Source organism: Gobio gobio (assembly GCF_949357685.1).
Source record: "Gobio gobio genome assembly, chromosome: 7".
NCBI lineage: Eukaryota > Metazoa > Chordata > Actinopteri > Cypriniformes > Gobionidae > Gobio > Gobio gobio.
The window spans coordinates 46,890,297-46,909,459 of record NC_137103.1 but is presented as its reverse complement, the minus strand read 5'-3'; the positions used below and the strand labels follow the sequence as shown (position 1 = coordinate 46,909,459).

At 36.6% G+C, this 19,163-nt stretch overlaps 1 protein-coding gene across 2 annotated transcripts in view; it reads left to right on the top strand.

The window, feature by feature from the left end:
• cwc22 (CWC22 spliceosome associated protein homolog) overlaps positions 1-19,163 on the top strand; it is a 63,500-nt gene that overhangs the window by 19,243 nt on the left and 25,094 nt on the right. The window contains exons 4-15 of one of the 2 annotated variants that reach the window (XM_079821592.1): positions 90-142; positions 230-353; positions 454-714; positions 2,159-2,287; positions 3,816-3,984; positions 4,063-4,116; positions 4,213-4,348; positions 4,441-4,647; positions 5,767-5,829; positions 6,498-6,596; positions 9,371-9,455; positions 18,623-18,683. In XM_079821592.1, coding sequence (XP_079677718.1) covers positions 100-142; positions 230-353; positions 454-714; positions 2,159-2,287; positions 3,816-3,984; positions 4,063-4,116; positions 4,213-4,348; positions 4,441-4,647; positions 5,767-5,829; positions 6,498-6,596; positions 9,371-9,455; positions 18,623-18,683 — 1,431 coding nt within the window. In that variant the 5' untranslated portion in view covers positions 90-99. The remainder of the gene's footprint in view (positions 1-89; positions 143-229; positions 354-453; positions 715-2,158; positions 2,288-3,815; positions 3,985-4,062; positions 4,117-4,212; positions 4,349-4,440; positions 4,648-5,766; positions 5,830-6,497; positions 6,597-9,370; positions 9,456-18,622; positions 18,684-19,163) is intronic. The other variant, XM_079821591.1, reaches the window with a different exon arrangement.

Here is a 19,163-nt window from a genome sequence, read left to right as displayed (position 1 = left end):
GTGATGCAAATTTTGGCCATATCGTCCAGCCCTAGTTTATATGTACTTTAAACAGTGCTATCCAATAAAAACGTCTGTGTTTGTTTCAGCGTGCCTCTGATGATGAGAACAAAAACAGACAAAGAAGCTCCTCACCTGAGAGGTAAGTCTTGTGTTAGGTCTTGATTTAACAAAATCTATCTAGAATTCAGACCTTTCTTAAAAACGTAGCTGTCTGTCTCCCTTTCAGAGATAGAAAGAGGTCACAGTCAAGATCTCGCTCCAGATCACGCTCTAGATCCCGCTCCAGATCCCGCTCCAGATCTCACTCTCCTCAAGAACGTTACGGAAGGGGTCGTAGGTGAGGGAAACGGGTGATTATGTTCTTGACAGATTTGCTCTTGTCTTTTTCGTCCTGATGTAAAAAATCGCACCTTTCAAATCTGACATTTTTCTCTGCTGTCCTTGCATCAGATCCAGGGAGCGTGAGCGTGATCGAGACCGCTATGGCGATCGGGATCGCTACGAGCGGCGCTCCAGCAGAGAGAGGGATTGGGAACACAGGAGGAGGGGAAGGTCAGCCTCCCCAGACAAAAATGATAAACCTCCCACCGAGGAGCCTCCAGTGAAGAAGAGGAAGGAAGCGCTGGACCCCATCCTGACCCGCACCGGTGGGGCCTACATCCCACCGGCCAAACTGCGTATGATGCAGGCTCTGATCACTGACAAGAGCAGGTTGGTTTCACTTTACTCTGCAGTTCTACACTTTGTAGATTTAAATTAAATTTATTTCAAGCTGTCCTTTCCAATGAATCAATTCAAAACTCTAAAGAGATATAAAATGATTTTATGGAAGTTATATCACTTAAAAATGATAGCGAAAGTCTCTGCACATAATTATTCCTATTATACACTATCATTCAAAAGTTTGGGGTCTTTATGGTTTTTAAAAAATAAATAAATACTTTTATTCAGCAAGGATGCATTAAATTGATCAAAAGTGACAGAAGACATTTATAATGTTACAGAAGATTTATATTTCAAATAAATGCTGTTCTTTTGAACTTCCCATTCATCAAAGAATTCTGAAAAAAGTATGATGGTTTCCACATTGATTAAATATATCAAAAACTTTATTTTGCAGTTTTACTGTATGTTCAAATAAATGTAGTCTTATTGAGCATAAGAGACTTCTGTCAAAAGCATTAAACAAATCTTATGGATCCCAAACTTTTGAACAGTAGTATGTAGACAACTCGTTTTTTACTCTGTATTGTAATTTTGGTGTTTATAAATACATTTATGCGTTAAATTTCTCTGGTGAAAAACAGTGTGTGGAGAGAATATGACTACATGTATTTATTTAAAAAATGGTCTGTTTAATTTTTTGCATCTTTTCATCTTTTTTAATGTAATGCCTAATAATAATCAGCTCTTTAAGCCATTTTAGAGCAAATACTAAAGTATTTATTGAATACTGTCAAAAGGCTGAAAAATATCGAAATATAATTTTTAGATTTATTGCCCAGCTCTAATAAGGAATGATCATCAGGTAAGATAGGTGGTCTTTGTTGATCCATCTTGAATTTTATTGATTTTGAAGTCTTTTCAGACATTGTGATAAGAATAGATTGTGATTTATTGATGGTGGGAAACGCATCCACCTGAATTCAATGAAGGGGTCGATTAAATTTCCTCATGCAGAGGAATAGAGGTCACCAGCCAGGAAATATAGAGGTGTCCCTTAGAGATGTGGGATATCTATAGCTGGAGTGGAGTGGTGCTTGAGGCCAGACACTGGATGATAGGTGATAGAGACAATACATCAGAGATCAGTCTCAAGAGCAACTAAGGGCAGGAAATTAGTGTTGGGGGGTAGCTGTCCTCGAAGAATCCGCGTACGACTCCAAAACTTCTCACCATCAGCATTTTCCATGCAGGCTGTTTCATGCTTAAGTAGACTGACTGGAAAGCAGACAGCGTTGAGTGTTTTGTCCTACTATTACAGTTGTGCAAACTGTGACCTTTAAAATGGTCTATTATGGGGCACTAAAGACAAGTATTAGAAATTCAAGATTACTGCTGTGTTAACAGGCTTAAAGTGTCTCCTTCAAGAGATACAGCATCATGGGATCAGTGTAGTTGGTTTTTCATCCATTCTTTTTTTTTAATTCCACAGTTTGCAGTATCAGAGGATGAGCTGGGAAGCCCTGAAGAAGTCCATCAATGGTCTGATCAACAAAGTGAACGTTTCCAACATTGCCAACATTATTCAAGAGCTGCTGCAGGAGAATATTGTGAGGGGCAGGTAAAAACTACTGATCTTGTGCTTTATTGATCTATGGCTTTGTTCCCAGTGTGCTGTCTACATAGGCAGCATTTAAAGACGTCATGGGCACAATCCCAATTTGAAGTCTGTTTCAGAAAGTGGGCGGCATTATGCTACCTCCTAAGATAGCTTAATTTGGCCAAAATATTATATAATAAAATATTATTCAATTAAAATTCAAATGTATTAGTATTGGGCTTTTCACAATACACATTGTTTCAAAGCAGCTTTACAGAAAGTGCATTTCATAAATGTACATTGAAAAATGTTAGAAAGCGAATGTTAAAGAAAAATGTTAGAAAAAGTTAATCAGTCATGTATTAATTTAGGCCATAACAACGCTGGTGTTGAGTCGTCTCTTCACAGGCGTTGAGTCGTCTCATCACAGGTGTTGGGGCATCTGAAGTCTCCATGAGAGGCTGGATACAAACTGGAGCTAGTGTCCCGAGATAACAACAGAAAAGCAGATGGGAAATAATTAGCATAGCTGCTGTTCAGAATATTAATGCTTTTGATCCGATTTAACTGTAGTATAAAAGGTAATTATAATGTGAATGCTTGGCTAAAGAGATGCGTCTTTAATCTAGTTTTAAACTGGGACAGCGAGTCTGAACCTCGAACAATATCAGGAAGACTATTCCAGAGCTTAGGAGCTAAATGTGAAAATGCCCTCCCTCCTTTAGTGGACTTAGATATCCTAAGAATGACCAGAAGCCTCGAGTTTAGTGATCTTAAAGAGCGCAATGGATTGTAGGGCGATAGAAGATCCGTTAAATACACTGGAGCTAAACCATTTAGGGCTTTATAGGTCAGTAGCAATACTTTGTAATTGATACGGAACTTAATAGGTAACCAGTGTAGAGATGATAAAATTGGTGTTATATGATCATATTTTCTTGACCTAGTAAGAACTCTAGCAGCTGCGTTTTGGACTAACTGTAGCTTGTTTATTGATGATGCAGGACAACCAGCTAATAAAGCATTACAGTAATCTAGTCTCGAGGTCATGAATGCATGAACTAACTTTTATTTTATTTTATTTTATTTTATTTTACCCAACATGCAATCTTTTTTTCAAAAGGCTGGTGTTGGTTATATATATAAAAATATATATATATTTATTTATTTTATTTTTTTTATTTTTTTTGGGATAGAATCTTCTTTAACATTATACATGTCTTTATCACTTTTGATCAATTTAATACTTAATAAGTTTACTTAAAAAAAACAACTCAGTGACCCCCAACCTGTTGAAAGATAGTGTATGTGCATGCTATATGTATCTTAGCAAAATACTAACACAACTCCATTGAAATCAGTTATTGTTATTGTTTTGTGTGCTACTCATGAGGAGTGCTATCTGTATGGTGAATGAGTTGTTGCCCATGTAGATGCCTAATTCCCTTATGGGTCTCCATGTGTAGGCAGAAAAGAGCAAGGTAGCATTTTTAAACAGAGCATATGTTTGACATTGATTATGTGTCTGTCCTGATGTGTCTCTCTCCAGGGGTCTTCTGGCCAGGTCTGTACTTCAGGCCCAGGCTGCCTCTCCCATCTTCACCCATGTGTACTCTGCTGTGCTAGCCATCATCAACTCCAAGTTTCCTCAGATCGGAGAACTTATCCTCAAGAGACTTATCCTCAATTTCCGAAAAGGTTACAGGAGGAATGATAAAGTAAGTCTTTATGAAGCTGGCTGGGTTTCTAAATGGAGCACTGATTTAAATATTCTAATTTTTTTTGTTTCTTTTCAGCAACAATGTCTCACAGCATCTAAGTTTGTGGCTCATCTCATCAACCAGAATGTGGTATGTCCTTTTGGAGCTTTAACAGATTTTTGTTTAGACTGTAGAGTAGGGTTTTTTAAATGTACTGTATTATTTAAAAACAAATTTGTCCCGAAGGCACATGAAGTCCTGTGCCTGGAGATGTTAACCCTGCTGTTGGAAAGACCCACTGATGACAGTGTGGAGGTTGCCATCAGCTTTCTAAAAGAGTGTGGTCTCAAATTGACAGAGGTCTCTCCCCGAGGCATCAATGGTACATTCTTAACAATTTTTCCTAGTTATCATTATTGAATGGATGATTTTATCTTACTTGATATCTACACTGTAATTTTTATTTATTTTCAGCCATCTTTGAACGTCTGAGGAACATCTTACATGAGTCAGAGATAGATAAGCGTGTACAGTACATGATTGAGGTGATGTTTGCCATCAGGAAGGATGGGTTTAAGGACCACCCCATCATCCCAGATGGGCTTGACCTAGTGGAGGAGGAAGACCAGTTCACGCACATGCTTCCTCTGGAGGATGAATACAACACAGAGGATATCTTAAGTAAGATCAGCCGCACTTATTCACACATTTCAGAGTGTTTAAACCTTTTCCCTTTCTTCATAAAAGGAGTGATAATGAATAGATGACTGATTTGATATTTCAGTAAAAACTGATTTAAGATTTTATATACCACTTATTTTATATTTTTTGCATTTTTAGCAGTCTTTTTTGCTAAATATCATAATTTTATAAATAATCTTTTTTTTTTCTTCGATAAAGAAAATTCTGTAAATTTGCCATTTTTAGCAACCACTGTTTTGAGATTTCAGTAAACTACTGATTTTGGATTTCAATAAGTACCAATTTGAGGTTCAAGGAATATGAATTCAGTTACTGCCATTCAAAAGTTTGGGGTTGGTAAAGTTTTTAATGTTCCTTAATGTCCCATGTTCACGAAGGCTGCATTTATTTGGTCAAAAATACAGTAAAAACAGTAATATTGTGAAATATTTTTACAATTTTAAATAACTATTGTAATTTATTCCTTCAGTATTATTACTACAGTCTTCAGTGTCACATGAAGTGTAGTGTAGTTTTAATTCTTAGCTGTGTCAGTCATGATGAAACGAATGCTTTTTGTTTTTTATCATCTCCACTATTTAGACAAAAAACAGTTCTTCCTTTCATCATTGCCTCATTGAGTAAGATTCACTACCTCACTCACCTAACCTGCCAGGCCTCAATTTCTCATGTTTAGCAGCTAATTACCTTGATACGATCATAATGGATGACTTATTTCTCTCTAAAGCCACCCACGACGGAACGCATGCTCTCAAACCAGCATCTGCAGTCCCTGCACTGTCTGTGTATAATTGAGGGTTTTGCTCTCTCAGTTCTCATATTTAGCCACTGTCTGTACTGATGTTTACGGATAAGCATCTTTTTTTGAGGCTTCTGAGACAAAGTGCGCTAATTGAAAATCCATACAAGCATGCCTTCTGGGAACATGAACAGCCATTATCACATTAAGCTCTTTTTATGTAATACGACTAATACACAGCAAATTTTTCTTTATGGGTAATTGCCTCTGATTACATCTCATTGGCACTGACTTAATTGCTGCGAAACGTGTAATTGCAAACGAATATGTGCTTTACATCAACAATATTCCTTTTGCAGATGTCTTCAAGTTGGATCCCGACTTCCTGGAGAATGAGGAGAAGTACAAAGCAATTAAACGGGGTGAGTTAATGATTCGTTTGCTATATGCATATTCCGTTCTTCTCATTACCACCTATTAAAAGAGATGCCCTCTGATGCACCGTCTCTGCTAGCGCATTTGAATTTTAATTGTCTACTAATTGTACAACGGACTGGAGACAGCCATATGGTACAGGAAGCTAAAATGGTGGCCCTTGATTGCAACAATTGGAGATGCTTGTTCTCTGATGCGGAGATGATTACTCCATTTACGGCTTGAGAAGCAAAGCTAATGGAATCCTTAAGCAGTGGAGAAAGTGACAGAACTTAGTTGTGACCCAAGACGCCAACAGGAGACCTGGGCAAAGACAAGAGTGTGTTTGTTACGTTTGTCGCTTTTTCCTAAAGTCAAATTCAAATAAATTCCAAGTAGGATGACATTTTAATCGATAGAGACTTACACAGCAGTGGATTTCTCTACAGTAACTTGTCTGGCTCTTTATTAAAGACAAATAAACTGTGACAACTATGGGCATTAAGTCTGGTCCACTTCACAGTTTTCTATTGAAAATGTAAACCAAAATACAAAGCAAAATTAAACTATTAACCCTGCGTCTGACCAACATATGAAGTTACCAACCACTTATATTTTAATTACTTCAAAGATTACAAGTTAAAACGTGTAATTGATCTGTCTTTTCATACCTCAGAAATTCTTGATGAAGGAAGCAGCGATTCTGGAGATGATGCTGGCGGCAGTGGAGATGAAGATGAAGAGGAGGAAGGTGAAGAGGAGGTAGCTGGAGAAGGTATTTATTTTAAATATTCATCTTGTCACATTCTTTACTGTATGCTTGGGGGGAAAAAAGCGCGCAATTGTATTAAAATTCAGTGTTACTATATGAGTGTGGTGGCGCTATCCTCTCATTTATGAACCTTGTTCTTGCTTGAGTTTTTATGCAAGCGCGGGTGTTTGGGGACAATGCTTTGCATTAGTTCCCCTAGATAATCCTGCTCATATGGTCCCGTGGGTCCTTGAGTTGAGGAAAACTGCATAAAACACTATGGCCATCAGGAGACTGCCTGTTCCAGAGTGTAGCACATTGTGTTTCAGGCATTAAAGGGAAAATATCTACTTTTCTTCCCTCTCTAAGGTCCACTAACAATATTTCTTGCACTTAAAACAGTTGTTATTTAGTTTTAGGCCAGAAACATACTCTGCCCAAGAATCTGCATTTGCATTCTTCCGTAATGTGTGCCAGTAACAAACCTCAGTACGCGAGTGGGTGATGGTTACTTTTAATGATGTTTATATGTGTGTATATATAAATACATTATTTCATTAACACAAACAATGACATTTGTACAATTTTAAAACCTCATTCTTAAAGGGTAAAATGTATATATTCTTACTGAATTAGACCTCTGAATTTATTAACTGAATTATTCTTAGAACTCTACTCTTATTAAAGTGCCCCTATTGAAAATTACCTTTTTTATGTAGTGTGTAACATAATTCTAAGTGAATGAAAACATCCTGCAAAGTTTAAAATCTGAAAGTGCACCGTATATAAAGTTATTGTCTCTCAAAAGTCGACTCTGAGTCAATTAAACGTGTTGTTTTTTAAAGGAATCGTAAGCTGTTTCGTTGTGACGTCAAGATGAAACATTAGCATATTGCCCGTCCACTTACTGCGCGCACATTGTGTTTCATATTGTGTAGGTCTCTGGCTAGCTCACTTTATTACTGTCTTACTGAATACTTCTGTAAATCAGCTGTGGGCTGCAGTATTACCTAAAACTGTCTATTAATGCAGACTGTCTGTCATTCTTTATTACTTTCAGTAAAGATAAAGGATGGAGCAAGGATGTATTGATGTAAAATCAATGTCATCGTTACTGTCTTTACAGTGTGTACAATCGCTGAGGTTTAAGAAGCCTCCGGACAGAGTAGAAGATCAGTTATTGTAATGGTCGTTTAGCTTCCGAAGTACACACTCTACGTGGTAGACCAATCACAACAGACTGGGTCATCTGGCCAATCAGAGCTATCAGTAGCTCATGGAAAGGAGGGATTTAGAGAAAGTGATTTCTCCATCGAGTCGTTTGAAAATCATTGAACATTGTGGTGATGTGCAATGTACTGTATATTATGAGAAAATGAAACCGTTTTTGTACTTCTGATGCATGTAAAACTGTTGTTGTAGACCTCCAAAACTCAATTAGAAAACTTTAAAATAGCATAATAGGGGCACTTTAAAATGAACAACATGGTTTTTATGGTAGGCCTATCTAGAATGGCTTTATCAACACATTTAGTATAAATACAAATGCACAAAACTAGCTTATAAGAAAAGTTTCTGTTGCCCTATATTTCAGTAGCCTACTCCTTTAATATTTAATAGATGTCTCCATTAATTAATACAATTCAATATGAATATCCCACATTTGCTATTTGCCATTATGCTAATGCTCACTATAGCACCTTTTACATAATTGCTTCATCTTTGCCCAAACTGGTTTTCAGATGTTAAAATTAGAGAAAAAGTTTAATCTAACTTTTTTATTCTTTTAGGGGTGTAAAAGAAAAAGAAATCGATGTAGTTTTTGTATCATTTGCCCTATTCAGACGGGACTAGTTTTCAGGGAGGATGTTTGAGAAATTTGTGTTTCACAGATATACTTTGTGATTTTAATCCTGTCCGAATCTGCCATGTCTGTTTGTTTGTCTCACACAACGTCAGTAATAATTTCAGAGCAAATTAAATTTTAAAAAATTCTGCAAACTCAAAGGTCCTCTGAGAAATCTAATCCTGTCCGGAAGCACAAATGTCTATGCTTGCCAATATCCTGACAAAAAAATGTAATTATAAAATGAATGAATGGAGCCAAATCACGAAAACTGCCCATTTTAATGTCAGCGTCAGGTTATATCAATAATATATGTACATCATAGATACTGCACGTGAACACAGCAAATGACCTTCTGTAACACCCACGTCCCAAAAAAACCCCTCCCACCTCTGTAATAAACATAGATATTAGTTAGTCAGGTCCAAATCGGTACATAAAATCAGAGATGTGTGTGTGTGTATATATATTATTTTTTTGTACTTAATTTTTTTAATTGCAATTTTAAAACATTTTATTACTTTGAGATGTGTAGTATATCAATTAGAATAAAATGTTCCATCTTGTCCCCCTTCCCCCAAAAAAATTATGACTCCTTTGCGCCAAACACATCATCTGCCGCTCTTCTGTTTTTAGATGTTCCTGAATATGTCACTTCTGTAGGATGTCTCGTTGATTATAATGTAAGGGTTCAAGTACCTCTTGTCATTGAGGGTGTAAGCTGTCTCTCTCCGCTGTTCTTTAGTTTCGTTCCTGTGATCAGATGAGCTTAGCTCTGTTATTTGCTTCATCAAAAAAGGCTAAGCCTGTGAATTAAAATGACTCTGTAAAGAACAAGTACTATTGACCTCTGGAGGGAGACATATCATATGACAAACTTCAGCCAGCCTGTTTCATCTTTTTGGCTCTCTTTCCTGTTGAACTGTACTAAGTTTTTCTTCTCTTTATTTAGATGAAGAGAAAGTCACCATTTTCGACCAGACAGAGGTGAACTTGGTCGCATTCCGTCGAACGATTTACCTCGCCATCCAGTCAAGGTGAGTGTGTGTGCGGTGCGTCATGTGATCCGGTGATACTCTGTCGTCTTCCTGGCTTCTATCAGCAGAATGGGAGCAGCTCTATAAGCCACCAGAAATAGTCTGTGCAAAGGCTTATTTTGGCTGGAATTGAAAAACAACCTACATTTGAGATCCCATGTGCAAGAGATGAGGCTGTATTTTCTTGTTTTTTGAGACCACAGCTCCTGATCCCCTGAGGGCCCCAGCATTCAGATTAAATTAATAACGTTTCAGATTAGTTGTTTTTAATTGAATTTTGCCGGCACCGAGCAGCAGAAGTGCCATCACAGATCAGAAATTGCTGTGGTGAAAGACTTCAAAATTAGCTATCCTTTGATATCAAGAGTGTTTGAAAATGGTTTAAACAACAATTCAGGGGCTGATTGATGAGAGTAGGAGGAAGGCAGCATGAGTCTATTTCCCTTGACATCACAGGACCGTTTCGCAGTATGACTGTCCTCTCATGGGCATGGAGCGGGAGTTTTTCAGCTTTTTGACTATATTTAATTCACATATATCTTGAGATTGATATTTGGGTTGTTGATGCATGACATGCCCATGAGCTTTTTTTTAAACATCAGTTTTTAACATTAATTTAAGGTATTTAGGTTGCTTTAGTTTAAATAATTCTGTGGTGTGACAGATTAATTTTTACAAGTGCAAATATTCCATGTAGTCTCTCAATTAAAGCCATAAAATGTAATTTTTTGCCTCTAGAGGTCGCTTATTCAAAACAAATGCGTAGCTTGACGACGCCTTGATTTCGCGGATCTTTTATTATGCCACAGATGACCGCTTCCGCTTTTTCTGGTCATGCGTACGCAGCGCTGTTTTGTCATTGGATACATTATTTGAGTGTGTTGAAAGTTATGTTATAATGCTACTCTGTGCATTCGCTCGGCGGCTACTTTGAGACACTTTTTGCACACTGCAGTAAGCTAGATCGATATAAGGCATGGTAAAACATGGTACTCGTGGTAAATCAAGAAAACCAGATTTAAACAAAAAGACTGACTGTATTGAGCTATATAACAATGATTCGTTTTCTGTCGATGAATGTATCCAAACAGTTGCTCACCTGTCTAATCAGACAGATAATTTATTAAAGCGTCTTTGACGTTTCCATGGTTTCTACAAAATAAAACCAGAAATTGAGGGTAACGCAGGTATGATGTCATTAAAAGGGCGACGCACAGACTTTTGTGTCCTGGTTAAAATTGCTTATTTCTCTCGACATTGTTGGAAACATTTGGGATAATGCAAGTACACAAGTCAACAAAATATATAACATTGTTCTAGTGGTTTTTGGCTATTTTAATCCAAAATTCTTACATATTGTGCCTTTTAAATAGGTCATTATAATTAAAAGTAATATAGGTCAATGTATAAGATTAGATAAATATCATCAAATGAGCTCAAGGAAGAATATTTAAGTTTTTAATAAATAGAGGTAAATAACATTTTTAACTTTTTGTACATTTTTACTTAAACATTAATAATTAACGCACAATTACATGTTTATATCATGCGTTTTTTAGTATAATGCAAGTTAATTTTTGGATCAGAGTTCAAAATGATCTCACTATATTACTAAAATATTTTAATGAACACAGAGTCTTGTTTATATTGTATGTAGAACATTGTATGATACAAGAACATTGTTGAATTGTTTTTGATATAGTTCGCTCATGGACATTTTCAACTGATTCATGCAAATGATTTGAATTTACAAACTTAACCTCTGAGGGCTTTTTTTGTTACTGAAGTTTAAATTAGTGATGCTATTACAACATCTGACTTCACACTCTCTAAATGGTGAGTGTTGAGACGGGGAACGTTTGTGAAACTAGCCTAATGACCCTTAAGGGAACTTAATGATTGAATAAAAAGTTGAATTATTGAATATTCATGTATCCTTAGAAAGCACCAGGTCATATGCCGCTGTAGGGCTCGGCGGTATAAAAATATTTTATTGATAATATTTTATTAATAAAAAAATTGTGATATCCGATTACATCGTCTATCTAGACAAAAATGACATATTTTCAGAGTTAAAACAGCTCAAACATGCATTTTAGTCTGGGACTAGGCTTAAAGGAACTCTCCACTTTATTTTGAAAATAGGCTCATTTCCCAACTCTCCTAGAACAGGCTTCTCAACCCTGGTCCTTGAGGCCCACTGTCCTGCAGAGTTTAGCTCCAACCCTAATCAAACACACCTGAAACAGCTAATTAAGCTCTTCAGGATTACTAGAAAGCTACAGGCAGGTGAGGCCCCGTCCACACGGAGACGCGTCTAGCTGTATACGTACAAATTTTGTACCGTATCAGCGTTTCATCCACACGGATCCGGCATTTTGGGAGCCTGAAACCGATATTTTTTTTAAACCGGGTCCCATAGTAGATAAATCTGAAAACGACACCCTTGCGTTTTTGTGTGTACAGACAATCCTTTGATCTGGTGAAACAGTGATGTCATCACACCACGTCCCACGCGGGTAAGACTAGAAAGGGATACAACTACGGGCACTGGGCATGCGCACATCAATATTGTGTCATTTTATTAGTGTATTTGCATTATTGTAAGGGTAGGTTTAGGGTTGGGTGTAGGAGTTAATAAAACACATCTGGTAAGTAGCACATTTATTTATTGTTATTTTGTGAGATTTTTGCCTCACTTCCTACCATTCCTACCTTCTAGTCACAACTCTTCTTCTCTGTTTTTAGTGTATTTCTGTGGCAGAATTACAGCACCAAATACTGGCCTGGCATGTATACTACATCGTTTGGAGTCGTTTTCATTGCTCTCGTGTGTACGCAGATTTTTATTCAAACGAGGAAAAAAAAGGATTGGATAGGGAAAGCTCTGGCTTCGTATGGACAGGGCCTGAGTTTGATCAAGGTTGGAGCTAAACTCTGTAGGACAGTGGGCCTCGAGGACCAGGGTTGAGAACCCCTGCCCGTGTAATATTATTTTTTTAACCTACTGCAGAGTGTAACACTCCCAATAAGCTGTAACGGAGCTGGCAACTTTGGAAACTGAACGCGTGCATTAAAAAAAATGAAGAAATATAATTTTTATATATTGACTTTTGCAATATAACTAAATTGTATATGTCATGTTTGTGGGTTTTTTATTTTTTATAATTATATACACTATTTAAATTAATATTCAGAAACCGATGCAGTTACAAAGGCTGCTACCATTTTATTTGATGTTTACCTTTTATTAGACTGCAGACCAAAATGAAATACTTGATAACATTATTGTTTTTAAATGGGAGATATCACTTCTATTCCGAATTTATAGAATAGTTTAATTTTTTTGTCTGCAGAACAAAATGAATAGCATAAAAATGATTAGCAACGGTAACTAACGAATAAGAAATTATCAAATCAAGATGTGTAATCAAGAAAAAATGTGACAATGACAAAAGTAAGGAAAAAATGGTTCTAAAATCTCTAAAGCGCCTCCCTTTCGCGTTGTCTTGTGCCTAAAGAATGGTTTAAAATCACATTAAAATGCGCACACAGGAATCGATAAGCAAAATCGATAGGATTTCAGAATTGGAATTGATTTTCTTTTCCTAACCCTACTAACTACTAGTCTATAGAAATTATTTAATTCATGCTGTTGCATGTGATGTGAATAAATGTGTATGGTAACTATGGGGCTATGTGAGAAATATTTGTCTCTTTTTTTTCTTGATATTGTCGATGAGCATATGGTAACTGACTGTTATAATCTACATCACGATACCTGCAAGACATCGTCGATATACAATAATATCGTCATATCGCCCAGCTCTACTCCGCTGTGAGTGTGTTTATGGCTCAGGCAGCCTCACAGCTTCCCTTTTTCACTTCTATTGACCTGAAGCTTTAAAAAGGCTTCCATCGTTGGAAAGCACTAAACCTTTCAGCGCCTCGAGGCTGCCGAGCACTCGCACGTCAAAGATGCAGTACAGGCTGTTTTTGTATTTAGAACTTAACATTCAAAAACAGGCTTTGCATGCATATTAGCTTAATTTGAACCTGTTTTTTGTTAAGTGAATCTACTCTGTATTTGATCACAGCTCTACGGTACCATTTCGAACATAATATATGTGGCTGTGATGAAGCTTTATTCATTCAGTTTCTGTATATGTAACAAGTCTTTAAATATTTCACCAGCTGGGAGTCGACCGGCTTTCTTAATGTCTTTAAAATTGCCTGCTGGCAGCTGGATTCACCTCTTAAAACAAACCTGGTGTCTCACATCGCTCTACTGCAGCTCAGTGTGGGGTCGCCTGGTGCTGCCTTCTCTCTCTTAACTGCCCTGAGTGCAGAAAGAGGGCAGAGATAAAAGAGAGAGGCACAACAATGGTTCTCACTTTCCCTTTCTACAAACTGCCTTTGAGGTCGGGATGAAACTGATTTAGCCCACAAATCCCTCGCCCGGAGGAGAGGCGAGGCTCGTGTATGGACAGGAAAAAGTATGACCCAGTAGGAAATTAGATTAGCCCAGCTATTTTTCTGTTGAAATCAAGTGTGTTCGTTTTGTGGCACAACCCTGTGATTCCCGTAGTGGGGTTTCTTTCTTTTTATATAGAGGAGAGAGTAGAGAACTACTTTTGTAAGTTTGGCCATTTTGACATTATTATAATCTACCGTTCAAACATTAGAGGTCTGCAATATTTGTATTTTTAATTTTTTTAAAGAAATTAATACTTTTATTTAACATGGATGCAATAAATTGATCAAATTTTTATTATTATTTTCAATGCTGAAAACAGCATTTTTAGGATGTTTAATTAATAGAAAGTCCTCAAAGAACAGCATTTATTTCAAAATAGAAATCTTTCGTAACATTAAAAATGTCTTTACTGTCACTTTTGATGTATTATTACATCATTGCTGAATAAAAAAAAAAAATGTCCTAAAAAATGTACTTATCTCAAATGTTTGGAACAATAGTGTATGACCAGGAACGATTATTAAGTAAATAGTAGGGTTTTTTTTTAAAAACATGTCACACAAAAATGAAATTTGTCATTGTTTATTCAATTGAATACATCTTTGGTGAATAAAAATATTAATCTCTTTCAAAAAATAAAAAAATCTTACTTATCTCAAGCTTTTGAACAGTAGTCTATGACCAGGAATGATTATTAAAGTAAATAGTCCATTTTTAAAGTGATAGTTCACCTAAAAACGAAATTTGTGTCATTTATACACCCTCATATCGTTCCAAACCTGAATAACTGACTTCCTTCAATAAAATACAAAAGATATGAAGATGAAGTGTTGGTTACCACTGACTTCCATCGTATGGAAAAAAGAAAGGCAAAAAGAAAAAGACGTTAATATCCTTTATCCACAGAAGAAAGTCATACAGTTTTGGAACGACACTGTTGACAGTGTTGTTTGATTCAATGGTGCACTGTGTATAGTGCTGTACTCACTGTGTACTGCTCAACTGTCCAGTCTTTCGGTTGATGTGAATTGGGACTGTGTTGAGTGACATTTATATGGATTTTGTCCTAGGGGCTAACTGTGCACCATGGGACCTGTAGTGTCAAGTCTAGCCCCCACGTCTCTCTTTTTGGCTGCCCCTGCCCTTTGAAGTGGTAATGGCACAGCATTCAAACATTAAAGAAGTAGAGCAGAGTGAACTTTATTTAGAACAGAAATAAAATTGTCATGGAGATTCTAGTTTGGTCAGACTTAACCACACTCCCACTCTGTAAACTAAAGCATTTAGCTGAGTTGGTTTCTCATGCTGTTTTGGTTTGTGTGCAGGAGTGATTAGTATCTGTGGGCGTCACATGACTGTGTTTGTCAGCAGTTTGTGAAACTAACTGATAGATGCAGAATTCTGGCAGAAATGTCTGAAAGAGATGTGAGGCTCATGACCATTGCTTTAGTTTGCTTTGCACTGACAGCCTTGAAAGACTTTGATCTAAACAAACCCTATTTAATTAAAATGCCAGTATTGAGTTAAACATAAAGGGTGTAGTCATCTTGTGTCACAGGTTTCCAGATTGCGACCAAACGGTCTATTTTGTGACCCTTTTTCCTGCTGGTGCGACTATATTGTTTTTAGCGGTCACACTGCTGCACCCACCACATTGCCCAACTGATAAGAGCTGCCGTTTTGGTTACATATTAGAAACATCAAATGGCAAACGAAACGAAAGTGGAAGGGAACTGCGCTGAGCTAACTTTAGTTAAGGATTTTCAGTACACAAATCATAAACATTCACCATGAATTTAATGTAGTAACACCCTTGGTATTGTGAAAGAAATAGTCAAATGTTTTGTTGTTTTACATTATTCATCTCAGGGTTTGGACAACCTTTTGACAGTGAAATGCAAGCACTTTTCAAGTGCTTCACACTTTTTCCAGCACTTAAAAGCTCTAAATATGATCTAATTTTAATGTTATTTTTAATGTGATATTTGTAAAACTAAAAGATTAAAGGAGCACACCACTATTTTTTTGAAAATAGGCTCATTTTCCAACTCCGCTAGAGTTAAACAGTTGAGTGTTACCGTTTTCGAATCCATTCAGCCGATCTCCGGGTCTGGCGGTAGCACTTTTAGCATAGATCATTGAATCTGATTACCGTTAGCATCTCACTCATGGTACGGCAAAAAAATTCCTTGATTATTAAGCAGGAATGAGAGTAGTTCCTAGCCATATCGGCCTAGAAAATTACAACTTTTCCATTTTCCGTCGGCCTTAGTACACAATGTAACTACAGAAGAGTCAAATTTTAAATAGGAAAAATATCGAAACTCTTTGGTCAATTTTTTGAGCGAGATGCTAATGGTCTAATCAGATTCAATGATCTATGCTAAGCTATGCTAAAAGTGCTACCGCCAGGCCTGGAGATCGGTGGAATGGATTCAAAAAAGGTAAAACTCAACTGTTTAACTCTAGGGGAGTTGGAAAATCAGCCTAATTTTAAAAATAGTGGCGTGTTCCTTTAAAGGTGTAGGCCACTTTGTGGCAAACAAGCACTTTTATTTAAAAAAGACATGTAATGACCACTATAACCAGTAGATGGCGGCATATGAGCACTTATTTGACTTATTAGCCATTTCCACTTCTTAATATATAAAGTATATATAAATATATATAAAGTACTTATAAAGTCTCATGAAAATCAAACTGTTCTTCAAATAGTGACTAAATTACTCAGAAAACAAGAGCGCTCCTTTTATAATCACTGAAGCTGTCAGTCAGTTCAGGATGATAATATAAAAGATCAATGGAACATTTAATAAGAGTTAGAATATATATAAAAAAAAATGTTAATTTTATCTGCATATCAATTCAAGCTCAGTGCTTCACTGTTAAATTTCCAATAAACAAACATGTAATATTATTAGTAACTGCACTTATTAACAAAACAATGCAAAACAATAGTAATTTTATCATAAAATTAACTTTGATGAATTTCCCTCCTGGCCACCAAATCAGGTGCAGGTGTCACCATCTGAAGATCTTAGTGGCGCTGGTGCCACCGCTCTCAAATGTTAGTCTGGAGCCCTGTCTCATCTTGACTGATTCATTATAAACAAATGGTCATAAATGAGTTTGATTTCAATTTCATACAGATTCAGTTCTATTCTGTATTGATTAATTTATAGATATATCAGGTATAGTAAATGGCACATTTTCTCAAGGAAAACAACTAATGCTGTAAACTATACAGGGAGTTGGTACTACATTACTATAATATGAATTGTATACAAACACTTAAATTACACACAAGGACGTTATTATACAAAGTTTATAATTGCATAATTATATAATATATTGTGCTGTAACTAGTAGTAAAGCAGAAGAATTGATCCATTCACATGCCGGTTCACTTGATCTGAGGCGGAAACAGCAATCTGTCACACCACATTAAAGGGTGGCAAAATGGTATTTATTGTTTGAATTTCATAATAAAATGGAAAGAATTTGATATCTGAGACTTTTTCACTTCAAAAGTAACAAAACATACAGCTTAGTGCTATTTTTTGGATTTTGGATGGAATGCGTGCTACAGTGGTCTGTTCATTCATAAACTGAAAACAGCTTAGACTGGAAGATGGATCCTTGGGATTTAGGAATTGATATCGGTTCATAAGTTGAGAAAGCAATCATTTGTAACACACACACACACACACACACACACACACACACACACACACACACACACACACACACACACACACACACACACGTTTGTTTTTGTGAAATGTGAGGACATTCCATAGGCGTAATGGTTTTTATACCGTACAAACCGTATTTTCTATCCCCTTACACTGCCCCTGTCCCTAAACCTAACCCTCACAGGAGACTGTGCAGTTCACTTTCTGTGAAAAAAAACTCATTCTGTGTGATTTATAAGCATTTTGAAAAGTGAGGACATGGGGAACGTCCTCATATTTCACCCTCTTTTTGTAATACCTATGTCATACCCATGTCATTGTACACATTTGTGTCCTGATATTTCACGAAAACATGCCCACACACACACACACACACACACACACACACACACTATAAATAATTTTGTGTGTAAATCACAATATCCTGCTGAACACAATAGAAAGATGTTTTCTATTTTTTTTTTTTTTTTCATGGTACATCACATTCAATTTAGAATGCAAATTCATATCATAGCTATAATTTAACTTTATCCATGCTGCTACAGATCCAGCAGCTCCACAGTAAACATTGGCCTATAATGTGTCCAATATATGCTTCAAAGTGAAAGAATCTTGGGCTGACCTTAAATGAAGCACTGGAGAGCCAACCCAATCCCAGGACAGGCAAAAGTGTCAGCCTGCTTAAGATAGCAAGCCTCATTTCTCCTTGAGTGTGAACATATTTTGCATTTTCTTTTGGGTTTTAGGGCTGTATTATTATTCTGATCATGGTGTTAACCTTGTTAACCTTCAACAGATGCTTTGCTTTGATAGTTTTGCTTGATTTTAATGGTCTTGATTTTTAATCTATATTACATTTGATTTATTATGTGGTGCAGTTGCATGTAATATATTAAAATTATATGCATGTCATGGGATCTGGTTAAACTCAATGTGTTAAATTTCATTAGCGCATGAGATGCAGAAGGTGACGTTTTCATGTTTTTTCTTCACAGCTTGGACTTCGAAGAATGCGCCCACAAATTGATAAAAATGGATTTCCCCGACAGCCAGACGGTACGTAAATAAACGCTGCTGTTCTCTCTAAAATCCTGCAGATTTGTGTTGCTTTCCGTGTCCCTGCACACAGCTGTTTATCGGAAGCTTTTAACTTCATCTAAATATTTGTTTTCGGTCTCAGAGGTAATTTGTGCCTTTGTGGTCACTTGGGAAGCATTTGTCATCTTAATATCGTTGTTTTGCAGTTTCACAGTGGGAAAAAAAATGGGCTGTTTTGGCTAATGGCATCTGGGTGTTCCCTCCTGTTTTAACTGATCAAATGCCTTTCTCCAGAAATGGCCCGTTCGTGATTGTCACCCTGCTGTTTTTACGAATCAAACTGTAATTCTGTGACAGCAGCTCGTCAGTTTGATGAAAAGTCTTGTATTTGTCAGCACATTTGTGGCAAGTGCTCGAGTAGTGCTTGGTTATGAGTTGAAAATTCACAATCATGACACCATGACAGCATTTTTTTCATGACACCATGTCATCTTTTTT